The 14,243-nt window shown below is 36.5% G+C and overlaps 1 protein-coding gene across 3 annotated transcripts in view; it reads left to right on the plus strand.

Moving 5' to 3' along the window:
* Nucleotides 1-14,243, plus strand: part of GDPD1 (glycerophosphodiester phosphodiesterase domain containing 1) — a 50,708-nt gene that overhangs the window by 11,428 nt on the left and 25,037 nt on the right. For all 3 annotated transcript variants that reach the window (XR_003030725.2, XM_024980440.2, NM_001435055.1), the window contains exon 2: nt 5,390-5,432. Coding sequence is in view for 2 of the 3 variants with exons in the window: in XM_024980440.2 (XP_024836208.1) it covers nt 5,390-5,432 (43 nt within the window). In the remaining variant the exon portion in view is untranslated. The remainder of the gene's footprint in view (nt 1-5,389; nt 5,433-14,243) is intronic.

Genomic DNA, 14,243 nt, shown 5'->3' on the forward strand with positions numbered 1-14,243 from the left:
GTCAGGGAATAAGACCCTGCATGCCACAATTGAAGATTGTTCATGCTGCAAGTAAGACCTGGTACAGCCAAATAAATAAATATTTAAAAAGATAATTGCCTTCAAAAAGCCTTGTCAGAGTTCAGGTGGATGTACTAGAATTTTTTAAAATTACGATTTAGAAATAAAAGCTTTTTACACAGCGTGGGAAGGAGACAGAAGAATGAATTGAGAAAGTAGTATTGACATATATACATATTCATGGGTAAAATAGATAATTAGTGGGAAGCAGCTGTATAACACAAGGAGCCCAGTCTGGCACTCTGTGATGACCTAGAGGAGTGGGGTAGGATGGGGGAGGGGGGCTCCCAAGGAGGGGGATATGTTTATAATTACGATGGATTCAAGTTGTACGGCACAAACAAGCCCAACATTGTAAAACAGTTATCCTCCAATTAAAGAAAAGAAATTTTAATAAAAGCTCTTAAGAAAATTTTAGGAATGGCATACATGTAGTAGCACTAAGCTGAAACTCCAGTACTTTGGCCACCTGATGGCAAAGAGCCAGCTCAGTGGAAAAGACCCCGATACTAGGAAAGATTGAAGGCAAAAGGAGAAAAGGGCGAGGGAGGGTGAGGTGGTTAGATAGCATCACCAACTCAATGACATGAACTTGAGCAAACTCCGCGAGATCTCGGAGGACAGGAAAGCCTGGCGTGCTGCAGTCCATGGGGTCGCAAAGAGTCACGACCTAGCGACTGAACAACAGCGACAATAGCCCTAACCTTAAGTGTACAGCTTCATTTTTTTTAATGTATGTGTACATCCAAGTAGCCATTACTCAGATCAAAGTACATAACATTTCTAGAATCCCATAAGAACCCCTTCCCCGTCTACCCTCCTCCATCGCCACAGGGGACCACTCCTCTGACTTATCTCATTGTTGACGGTTTAAGACCGCGGTTTTCAAAGTGTGGTCTGTGGAATTCTGGGAGTCCCCAGAACCTTTCATGGGCCTGCAAGGTCAACACTATTTTTATAAGGCGTTTCTTCCTTTTTCACCTTAGTGACATTGGCGTAGTGCGTAAAACTGCTGTTGCTTTAGGACAGATGAAAATACTGGTACAAAATGTACTAGTAGCCATTATATTCCTCAGCATCCTGCACTCAGGCAGTTTCACATAAGAATATCTTTGATGAATTAGAAAGTTATTAATTTCATTGAAGTTCAACCCATGAGTATATATATGTAACTTTTAGTATCCTGTGACAAATGTTTTTGTGTGTGTGGGATTACACAAACACTTTTGCTGCATACTAAAGTATGTACATGATTGTCTTGAGGAAAAGCACTTGTGAAGTTGATTGAATTCTGAGCTGAATTAGCCTTCCCCCTCGACCCCGCCAAACATTTATACTTAAAAAACTGACACACTGGTTATTTAGACTTGACTACTGGACAGTTGTGTTCTTGAAAATTAATAAAGTGAGTCTTCCATTAGAAGAAAAATAATCTAGCTGCCTTCTGTTAAATGATTACATTTGGGCTTTTAAGCAAGAATTAGACTTTTGAAAAATATATCATCCACAGTGAGCTTAGTAGCTTTCCAATTTGATTTTCCTGATATAAGTTATTAATAAATGTGATGTTTAAAAAATATTGAATAAAAAAAATATTGTATAATGAAATGTGTCAGTCAGTATTTAGAAGATCAGCATGATTCAGTAAATCAATATTTTCCAAAAACCAGTGCATTTTATTATAAAACCATGCATGGGTGAAAGATCCATTCAAAGTTCAAGACGGACTAATTGATTTTCATGTAATGGAAAAAGTCAGTGATATGGTTCAGATTCCGTGTTACAGCCAACTTTTAAGAATCTACTATTTGTTGAATTTCGGTACAGTATCGAAGAAGAAGCTTTCTTTTCCACCTATCTATGTGAAGGTTGATATGTATGTTTGAAGCAGATATGAGAATCTAGCTGCCTTCTATTGTCAGACATTAAAGAGATTTGCAAAAGTGTAAAACAAATTCCACTCCTTAAATGTTTTTGGCAGTTATTTTTCATAAAATGTTATATTAACATATAATGGGTTTATTGTTATTTTCAAATAAATTTTTTTAATTTGGAAGTCAGTTTCTAATATGTAGCTATTAATGGATTTGTTGTTCAGTTGCTCATTCGTGTCCAACTCTTTGAGACCCCCATGGACTGCAGCACACCAGGCTTCCCTGTCCTTCACCATCTCCCAGAGCTTGCTCAAACTCATGTCCATCAAGTCAGTGATACCATCCAACCACCTCATCCTCTCTCACCTCCTCCTCCTCCTGCCCTCAATCTTTCCCAGCGTCAGGGTCTTTTCTCATGGATATAACCCACATAATCAAAAGCTCTTTGAGGTATTCAGTAAGAGTCCTGAGACCAAAATGGTTAAGAAATGCTAGTTTAAGGCATTAACTCTTTTTTTAAAAAAAATTTTTTGGAGTATAGTTGATTTACAGTGTTGTATCAGTTGTACAGTAAAGTGAATCAGTTATGCATATACATATATCCACTCTTTTTTAGATCCTTTTCCCATATAGAGTATTACAGAGTATTGCATAGAGTTCCCTAAGCTCTACAGCAAGTCCTTATTAAGCTCTACAGCAAGTCCTTATTAGTTATCTATTTTATATGTAGTAGTATGTATATTTTGAGAAGGAAATGGCAACCCACTCTAGGATTCTTGCCTGAAGAATTCCATGGACAAAGAGCCTGGCAGGCTACAGTCCATGGGGTCGCAAAGAGTCGGACACATCTAAGCAACTAACATACACACACAGTGTGTATATTTAAGTCTTCCAATTTAAACCCCCCCAAATCCCCTGGTAACCATAAGTTTATTTTCTACATATATAACTCTATTTCTGTTTTGTAAATAAGTTCATTTGTACCCCTTTATTAGATTCCACATATAAGCAATGACATATGATATTTGTCTTTCTCTGACTTCACTCAGTGTAACAATCTCTGGACCCATCCATGTTGCTGCAAATGGCATTATTTCATTCTTTTTATGGCTGAGTAATATTCCATTGAATATATAAGGATGAACTCTTGACTGTAATAAAGAGTTATTGTAATCTTGAGTGAGTAAAAAAAAATGCTTCATGGAGGAGTTGGGAAGTGAGTTCATTCTAGGATGAAGATTGGGATGCTATGGTGAAGAGAATTTTGGAGGGATATGGCATGTGTTTAAGGCTTTGAGTCTCTCAGAGGTTCAAGAGGGAAGGGAACAGATGTATGCCTATGGCTGATTCATGTTGATGTATGGCAGAAACCAACACCATATTGTAAAGCAATTATCCTTCAATTAAAAATAAATAAATTTTTAAAAATTGACCAAAAAAGTAATACACAGTCATTGTGGAGGGTTTGTAAGGCTAGAATAGTGTACATTAGAAAAGAAATCTTTTGTATTCTGACCTCAGCTGCTGGAAATAACTGATATTAATTTGATTTGTTAATTTTTTTTTTTAAGCTGCGGTGCGCAGCTTGTAGAAACTTAGTTCTGTACCCTCGGCAGTGAAATCTCAGTGTCTTAGCCACTGGACCACCAGGGAATTCCCATACTGATTGTTTATTGTACTCAAAGGCAAGGAAATTAAAAGGACACAGAAGTCAGCTTGAAAGAACTAATGATGATGACTTTGATCACTTAGTGAAAGTGGGAGATGCCAGACTTACATTGTGAAGTTATTACTCTTTTTCTCTTTGTAATTAGTATTTTTGTAGGAAAATACTTTAGAACTACATAAACACCCCATTCCTTATCAGACTTTAAGTCCATTTATTAAAACGGGTTCAGAATATCCTGTTTTGTTCAGTGGTTTAAAGTCTGTTACTGTCATCATTTTGATTTTAACATTGTCTCAGGTTTGGACAGTGAGAGCTTTTTCAAATTGGCCTCCGGGTCCTATTAACTTGCTTGCTTTCTGTCACAACAGGCAGTCAGTAGTCTAACCTCATCTACGAATAACCATTTGAGTACTTTTTTCTTTTTGGTGGTATTCTTGAGTGCTTTGTTCTTGAGTATTACCTGTGTATAACATATTTCCATAGTTTTTGACTAAGATAGGCACTGACTGGACTTTTAAAAATCAGTTAACCTAAAAAAGACCACTTACTTTGGAAAAAAAACTTTATTCTCTATATTTGCTTCATCAGTCTTTTGTTATACATCGACTCTACAAAAGTGAACCTAAAGTCGAAGAGGCTTTTTTCACAAGGGTGTCCCTTTCTCTCTGCCAAATTGATAGCATTTTTAGAACATTAGGTTAATATATTTACTTCTTCATACTTTATGTTTCTGTTCACTGTTAATTAGATTATGATAAAAATATAATCTAACAATATAAAAGAAGAAAAATTGAATACCCTTGCAACTATGTTCAAATGTTATTGTATATAAAACATTGTAATGCTGTTACTTGAACAGTACCATAAACTTGAAGTGCTTATTTTTGTTGAGAAAAAACTGTTTGGAAAAAAAAATTTCCAAAATATTTGGGAAAATATTTCCAAAGTATTTTTCCTGTGCATTCCATTAATCATTTAGTAATACCAAAATCTTTTAGTTTTAAAATATCTAAAAACTTATGGCTTGCATATTTTATGCTAATTGAGTCTACCTAGTATATAGTATTAGCTAAAAGAGGCAATTAGATACTTCTTATCTGTGTCTTTTTTTTGTAATTTCAGTATTACTTATTACTTCAGTAAGTGGAAGCACCAGTTACTATAATGATGGGAGTAGGAATAACAATGCAATAATTTTTAGTTTTATTGAATATTCGCTATTTCATTGAATCCAATGCCATTAGTTATGATGTGTATTTTAAAAATTAATTCATTTTAAGGATGGATATTTTTAATGTACTGTTTAACGCACTTAAAAATCACTTAGGTTCTTCTAACCCCACTGCTTGCTGTGACTGTGTTTTGATCTTTGATTCTTCCTGTGCAGTGCTGTGCTGTGCTCAGTCACTCGGTCGTGTCTGACTCTTTGCGACCCCATGGACTGTAACCGGTCAGGCTCCTCTGTCCATGGCATTTCCCAGGCAAGAATACTGGAGTGGGTTGCCATTTCCTCCTCCAGGGTATCTTCCCGACCTAGGGATCAAACCTGCATCTCCTGCATTGGCAGGTGGATTCTTAACCAAGGTGGATTCTTTACCACCGAACCACCTGAGAAGCCCTGATTCTTCTGGTGCCCCTAAAAACAATGCAAAATGCCATTACCTTCTTTAAAACACTTGTAGTATCTACCTCATATGTACCAAATGTATGATTTACTTGAAATATATAAGGTGAATTGGGGGGAAAATAAAACATTCAAATTAGCTTCAATTTAATGTTTTCACAGGTGCTGGAGAAAATTTGGAGAATACAATGGCAGCCTTTCAACAGTAAGTACATAAAAAGGCATTCTTTTACAGTTTATCATTAAAGTGATGATTCACAGAGTAAGGATAGTATACATGTAGCATCTGCTTGTGATAGTTATTTCTGTTTTATTAAAATCTTTTTTTCTTTTAGTTAGTTAGTCTGAAGTGTTCTAACAAGCGTTTGTCTTCTGCTTAACTGAAAAACTAGATGTGCGTGTTGGCACTATAGTGCCAGAGCTGAAAGAAGACGTTTGTAACAAGGCGCATACTGTGCATAATGCTAATTAGTCTCAGAGAGAAAGAGAAGAGGAAAACACTGTTACATTGGCTCTTGTTTATGTGTAGGGTTATGTGTCTACTCAGTAATTCTTCCACAGACCTCGACCTGTTATCTGGTCTTTCTTCTTTGAAGCCTTAGGAGTAATTGATTTTTTTTTTTTTAAAAAGGTAAATTATTTTTTCCAGTTTTTGAATTATTCATATTTCCCATGGAGGTCTTTTAGAGCACCTCACAGAGAAGCAGCAGGAGAGACAAGAACGAAAGCGGATTGCTACCTTGTTCTTGGTCTTAAAGTAATTGCTTATCATCAGTCTGTGGTAATGCTGAGAACACTGTTTTCTTTTCCCTGAAAAATAAGATAGGAAACTTGGTAAGTTAACCCCCATGAAAAACATTACTATGCATATTTACTAAGGAAAATATTTTCTTATATAATTTTCAACTATTTTTATGTACACAATTGGGGCTAATAAATCAGGATAACTTGGCTTAAGGTTTAGTTCTATTTCTCATCATCCAAAGACACTTGAGAGTTTTTTTCCTGTTTTCAGGTCCCGAGGTACTGCTTTTCCATAGTCATTTTGTCTAAATCCTATCCTTCTATATTTGGCATTGCTTATTCTTCCTCCTCTAAAATATGATGCCTTTTGACTGTAATCTCAAATCTCTTACAGCTCTAAAATGCAAATTCTTTCCTCCTGTCACTGATGGTGAAGCAGAATAATGTAAATTACTTTATCTTCTCTACTGAGATTATGTAGCTAGCTCCTGTAACAAAATATATGTTTAATTTTATGTGAACAATTTTCACTGTGATTCACACACACACATATACACACCCACACACACCTACATTGACTATCATTTATCAGATACTTTTTGCCTGTGATGTGGTGATATATTTTTACTTGGGGGAGAAACTGCTCATGACTGAGTGGTTTTAGCATTCTGTATGTAAAAGTATGTTATTTTGTAAGTTTTTCTCCATGTATTATTGCTAAATCTTTACCAGCCACTCTTACTTATGAAATTAAGACACTGAGTTGTATAATAAACTATTTCTAAGGATGATGCATTTGTATAATACATTATTTCTAAGGATGGTACCTAAATATTTTTTTTATCTTTGAAGATTTTGATCCCCTGAAAAATTTTTTTATATTCAAAGAATGTCTAATTTAGATGATTTTTACCTGCTGGATACAACATTTCATTTCCTGTCTTCAAGCAGTTTGTTTTTATATTGTTTTGTTCAAGCAGTAACTATTGAAAAGTACCACAGCCTTCTCTATCATGTGGTAGCTTTCTATAACTCTAGTTTTTTGGAGGTTTTTCTGGTACTTTAAAAGAAGAAAGCACCTCTTCCATATATTAAGGCTGTTTAACTCTTTTATTGTATGGCTGTTTGCTAATTGACTTTGGAATTTATATAAAACCTAAACCAAATAGGCTTTAATTTTAAACTTAAAATATTTTTGATGGTGGTGGTGGTAGTAATGATTTGGGTTTTTGTTTCTTTTGTCTAATGCATCAGTATATTGTCAGTAAGTACTTTTTATAATTGTACTTTCATTTATAAATATTTATTTATTTAACCACTAGGACACTTAGAAAGGTTTTCTTAAATATACCTACTTCATGAATAACAAGAAAAAGCTGTTTACGCATACTATTTTCAAAGTATTGTATACGAAAAAAATTAACAGTTATAATCCATAATTGGCAAAAGACAGACACTGTGCTTAAGTATGGTTTATCCTTGATAGGATAAGTAGTTGAAGAAGAAATAGTGAAAATACAATGAGCAGCTAAAACTTAGATCTTACTTGTTACATATATTTAAATCTTATTTATATATTGATATCTGTGTATACTGAAAAAGCATGTATATTATGACATGGAGGTAAAGATGATATTAAAGAAAGTATAAATAGTTGGTATGGGAAGCCTGGTTAAAATTAATCAGAAAATTGAAAAGATATCAGGACTAGAAAAGCTATCATTTGGTGGAGAAGAAGAAGCTCATTTTAAAAATATGAAATGTTTGAGGTTAAAACTTGAGGTTATATGGACAAGCTACATCTAGAAAACTGAAAGGACCTTAAGAGTATATGGAAAATTAATTCATTATGTATTTATTATGTTATAGTAGGGCTAAAGTAATTAGTACTGACAAAGAGAAATAATTATATTTCACAGTTTGTAAAAAGTTATTTAATCTGGCTTGTAAAATAATTTCATGGACTTCCCTGGTGGTCCAGTGGTTAAGAATCTGCCCGCCAGTGCAGGGGACACAGATTCGATCCCCGGTCCAGGAAGATTCCACATGCCACAGGGCAACCAAGCCCACATGCCATAACACTGAGCCCATTTGCCACAGCTAGTGAAAGCCACATGCAGCAATGGAGACCCAGTGCAGCCAAAAAATAGGTAAATAAATAAATTTGAAAATTATCTTACAGACACCTTAAGTTAGGAATTGGAGGAGGAAATGGCAACCCACTCCATATCCTTGCCTTGAAAATTCCATGGACGGAGGAGCCTGACAGGCCACAGTCCATGGAGTCACAAAGGGTCGGACACAACTGAGTGACTTCACTTTCTTTCTTTCTTAAGTTATGAATATGGCTCTTCTGGGATTCTTTGAGAATAAGAATTTTCCTTATTGATCTCAGTCCCTAGATCTAGCTCTGGTACTAATAGGCTCTCCCTAGTCAATTACTGAATGATATATGGAATGGAGCACTCAGGAACAAAGCTGACTATTAACAGAAGTTAGAGGCAGAACCCCATTTATAATAAGCATGGAACCGAAAACCAAAAAATTGTACTACAAAGATAGACACACACATACAGTCACACACACAGAGCCAGTAAACCCTTGAGTATGTAAAGTGTGGTTCTTAAGAGCTAATAAAACTAGGTTATTAAACCAGGCTGCTGTTGTGAATACCCACAGGACAGTTTGATCCCTGTGGTATTAATATGAATGGTAAAAGAAAGAAGCAAATTGTATTAGCAATAGCTGGAAGCGTAAGTTGGCAGACAATCAAAGTAATTAATCAGTGACCTGATTCTCATGGTAAAATTTTTTACAATGTCTAATTAATACAATACTAATTATCTCATCTCTGAAGTGGAAATAATATAACCTCAATGTTTTGAGGAATACATGAGATTCAAATGAATTCTTTAACGTAGAGTCTGTTGTAAGTTTTGACACATAGTTTTTGTGGAGTTTGAAGTAATTTCACTTCTTCTTTTAGAGCTAGAGTTTTTCTTTTCTTTTTCCAGAAATATTGAAATCTTGCCTTCCCTAACTTTTTTCTGTGTTTGTCATCAGCTTATCAGAAATTCAGCTGGGGTTGTCAGAGGTTACCGTGCCGGGTGGGGGTAGTCAGCCCAGAGGGCTGTGCCATGGCCTTCCGGAACATCGTCCCTCTGTCCCTGGACAGCCCAACCCACGCTGTGTGTGTGCTGGGCATGGAAAAAAAAAAAAAAAAGAAATTCAGCTATAAAATGTCTGGTGTTTCAGTTGAAGTAGATACATATTGTTATTTGTGGGAAAGTTTGAAGGCTAAAGTGATTTTAAAAAATAGTTTTCTTTTCTCGCTGTGTTCTAGCTATTTGTGTATTGAATTTGAGATGACTTTATTAGAATAATTTACAGATTGTCCTACATACACTTACTATTCTAAATTTTGATTATTAGCTGTACTCCTGCCTGGAAAATCCCGTGGATAGAGGAGCCTGGTAGGCTGCAGTCCATGGGGTCGCTGAGGGTCGGGCACGACTTGAGTGACTTCACTTTCACTTTTCACTTTCATGCATTGGAGAAGGAAATGGCAGCCCACTCCGGTGTTCTTGCCTGGAGAATCCCAGGGACGGCGGAGCCTGGTGGGCTGCCGTCTATGGGGTCACACAGAGTCGGACACGACTGCAGTGACTTAGCAGCAGCAATAAGAGGTAATCATAAAAAATATTTTTTGTATAATTCCTAAACATTTCTAAAAACAGCTAACATTTCAGCTAAAGGCAAACTTCATACTTAGAAAAATTTCTTAGGTAATATGTATAGGTATTTTTAAATACAGGGAAATATAGATTTAAATACAGGATAATATAGATAACCCCTGTTTTTACCCTGGCAGGCAGATTCCCATCCATTGCACCACTAGGGAAGTCCCCTTTTATTCTTAAAAAAAAAAAACAAAAACTAAAAGCTATATACAGTATAACAATATTTAAGGAAAATTTAAAATATAGAAAAATACATTTACCAACCTAAAACCTATTTTTGCCTATTTTTAGATTTTATTTTTACACATCTGTGGTTCTAGCAAACACACAATTGCAGTCTTTTCAAAGGTGGATGTTCTTTAGAAGAGGACACAAACGGTTAACAGTTATTTACTGTCTTGGTAAGAATTATATTAATGAGCCAGGTTTGTTTTTCTCTTAGCAGCTGGTGATAATCAGAGCACTAAAAGGGAAGATTATTTAAGAAGTAGGGGAGCAGTGTGAGACTTTGGCACATGGCAGCAAGTGACCATTAGTTCTTTTGGAGTGGGATGCTGATGGGGTTGGATTATCAGAGGTAGATCAAGTAAGACAGTTCTCAAGTAGTTGGCTCCAAAGATAAATTTTGTCAGGCATATAAAGTGTATACATACACACACACACTTTATTTTACATCAGAGGGATCATACCATGCCTACTTTTTTTTCATTTAGATATCCACAATGCTCTTCCATGTGAATGCTTTATTCTTTGACGTATGGTGTTCACTAGGGCTTCCAAGGTGGCTCTGTGATAAAGAATCCGCCTGACAGTGCAGGAGACGCAAGAGATACGGGTTTGATCCCTGGGTTGGGAAGATTTCCCTGGAGAAAGAAATGGCAATACACTCCAGTATTCTTGTTTGGGAAATCCCATGGACAGAGGAGCCTGGCGGGCTACAGCCCATAGGGTTGCAGAAAGAGTCAGACATGAGTTAGCAACTAAACAATTCATTGTGGCTTTGGATCATCACTATTGACCGATGCTAAAGCTGAGGCTGCAGTATTTTGGCCATCTGATGCTAACAGACAACTCATTGGAAAGGTCCTTGATGCTGGGAAAGATTGAGGGTAGAAGGAGAAGAGGGCGTCAGAGGATGAGGTGGCTGGACGGCATCAGCAATGCAATGAACATGAACGTGGGCATACTCTGGGAGATGGTGAGGGACAGGGAGGCGGGCCTGCTGCAGTCCATGGGGTCACGAAGAGTCGGACACAACTAGGCAACTGAACAACAATGATGGATCATCACTGATGAACATTTACATAGCTTCATTCTGCTCGTTTAGAAATGTGTGATTACCTGCAACATACCCAACATTGTGAACATTGGAAAATATGGAACAAATTCCCTTCCTCACTAGGAATTTAGTATCCAGTTGTAGTGACATGACCTTAGGCACAAACACTGGGAAACAATTTAAATGGATGGGAATATATTATACAAACTGTAATTTACCTACTTTTATGTTTTTTCCTTCCTGCTTCCTCACTCTGCTCACTCAGCTCTTACTCTTTCCATTCTTGAATTTTAAAGAAGGGAGAGGTTTCTTTTTTCTTAAAACTCTCTCCCTGCCCCACCTACGTTTACTTTCTTTTTTATCTTGAAAATGTCATCTGTGGTAGTTGATTCATAAAGTGCTGTGTAGGCTTTTTACATATACTGAGAGCTGTCTCTCTTCATTTATTAATTCAGTACATGCTGTGAGCAGCCCTGTGCCAAGGCACTAGGAATGCAACAGTAAATGAGCCATGGTCCAGAAACCCTTTCTGTCTAATTGGGCAAGTAGGGGAAGATAAATAGGTATATTCAAAAGAGTGCGGTAGGTACTCTGACGTAGTAAACACAGGTGGTACAGGAAGTCCTGGCAGTTTGGCAAATAATTGGTGAATAGGGTACAAAATCCAGTCTGGGATGCGGGGGACAGGGAAGGATTAGAGAAGGTGTCCTGAAGTGCTAGTTTCTTAGTTTACACCTAAAGAACAAGTAAGAGTTAGCAGACAAGGGGAAGAAGAAAGACTTTTACAAAAACTGTTATTGTGGGACTTCCCTGGTGGTCCAGTGGTTAAGACTCCCTGCTCCCAGAGCAGGAGGCCCAGGTTCAGTCCCTGGTGGGGAAACTAGATTCCACAAGCTCCAGGTATTAATAAGACCCGGCACAGCCAAATAAATAAATCTTTTTTAAAAACTGTTATTTAAACTGTTACTGTAGTGTGTATAATATACATTTGGTAATATGCACAAACCCAAATAATTTTAATATACATATACACACCCTTGTAATCACCACCCAAATAAAAGTATAGAACATTTCTAGCACCTCTGAGGGCACCCTTGTGGCCTCTCCCAGTCTGAACTCCTTTCCACTAGATAACCATTATTTTAATTTCTATTACAATCGATTGACTTTTTTCTGTTCCTGATAACATAAATGTAATCATACAGTATTTATACTTTTGACTTTGGCTTTTCTTTCTTTCCATTTACATCTGTAAAATTCATCCATGAGGTGTGAAATAATCTTGTACATGTTTTTTAATGGTCAAATGAGTTCATCTCTCTTAGAAGATACACACTTAGCAGAAGTTGAATTGCTGTGTCATAGGGTGTGTGTGTGTTAAGTCGCTCAGTCGTGTCCAACTCCTTGCAACCCCATGGACTATAGCCCAGCAGGCCTCCCTGTCTATAGAATTCTCCAGGCAAGAACACTGGAGTGGATTGCTATTGTCTTCTCCAGAGGCGTCATAAGGTAGGTGGATATTTTTCAAAGGATTTTACCAACTTAGACTCCCATCAGCAATGTATGAGAGTTCCAGTTGCACCACTGTCTTGCTAACTTATTATCGTTCCTTTTAATTTTAGGTATTCTGTTGGGTATATAGTGCTGTCTCATTGTGGTTTTAATTTGTTTCCCTGTGGAATTTTTATGTTGAACACCTGTTCATAAACTTATTGGCCAGTTCGAAATTCTCACTCGAGAAGTGCCTGTTCAATGAATATTCAGGGTTGATTTCCCTTAGGATAGACTGGTTCAATCTCCTTGCGGTCTAAGGGACTCTCAAGAGTCTTCTCCAGCACCACTGTTATTTTATTGTATGTTGTTTTTCTATGAAAGACATTGCAGGCAAAAGAAATATTTAGAGCATGGGGCTGCTTGGAGTATAGGAGCAAGGTGGGAAGGAGGTGTAGAGAGCTAATGTCATCACTGCTTTGCAAAGAAACTTAGAGAAGCTAAACAACTGCCCAAGTAAGTGGCAGAGCCAGGATTTGAATGCAGGCTCCCATGTCTGTGCCTTTTTTTTTTCCCCCAGCTTTATTGAAGTATAATTGACAACATGTTAATGTATTCAGAATGTCACAATGTAATGAATGATAAGAGTGTATACATTGTGAAAGGATTCTCACCAAGTTAATTAACACATCCATTACCTCACATGTTTACCTTTTTTTTTTTCTTTTCAATGTTTGTTCTCTTAACCACTGTGATATACCTTCTGTATCAGTCATAAGATCTTAGGGGGAAAGAAACCTTAGCAATTATCTGTTCTGATCTTTTCAAGTTTTTTCTTTTTTGAAAGACAATTAAAATATTTTTGTTTTATCATGGTAAAATGTACATAACGTAAAAGTTGCCATCTTAACCATTTTTAAGTGTACAGTTCAGTGGCATTAAGTATATCACATTGTTATACAACCATCACCACTATCCATTTCTACAAAATTTTTTTTCGTTTTTTTTTTTTTAGAAATAATTGACATACAATCACTGTATAAGTTTAAAGCATAAAGCATAGTGGTTTAATTTACATATATTGTGAAATGACTACCACAATAGATTCAGCTAACCTTCACCCTCTCTTATCGATACAATAAAAAGAATAAAGGAAAAAATTCTCCTTGTGAAAAGAACTCTTAGGATTTACTCTCAACAGTTTTGCTGTATATCATCACAACAGTTAGCTGTATTCATTATGTTATCCATTACATCCCTAGTATGTATTTTATCTTATATCTAGAAGTTTGTGGCTTTTGTCTCCAGAACTTTTTAATCATATCATATTAAAACTCTACTAACGCATATATATGGAATTTAGAAAGATGGTAACAATAACCCTGTGTACGAGACAGCAAAAGAGACACTGATGTATAGATCAGTCTTGTGGACTCTGTGGGAGAGGGAGAGGGTGGGGAGATTTGGGAGAATGGCATTGAAACATGTGTAATATCATGTATGAGACGAGTCGCCAGTCCAGGTTCGATGCACGATGCTGGATGCTTGGGGCTGGCGCACTGGGATGGCCCAGAGGGAGGGTATGGGGAGGGAGGAGGGAGGAGGGTTCAGGATGGGGAGCACGGGTATACATGAGGCAGATTCATTTCGATGTTGGGCAAAACTAATACAATATTGTAAAGTTTAAAAATAAAATAAAATAAAATAAAACTATTTCACATGAAAAAATAAATAAATAAATAAATAAAACTCTGTACCTGTT

This window comes from Bos taurus, chromosome 19, assembly GCF_002263795.3.
Source record: "Bos taurus isolate L1 Dominette 01449 registration number 42190680 breed Hereford chromosome 19, ARS-UCD2.0, whole genome shotgun sequence".
In the NCBI taxonomy this organism is placed as follows: domain Eukaryota; kingdom Metazoa; phylum Chordata; class Mammalia; order Artiodactyla; family Bovidae; genus Bos; species Bos taurus.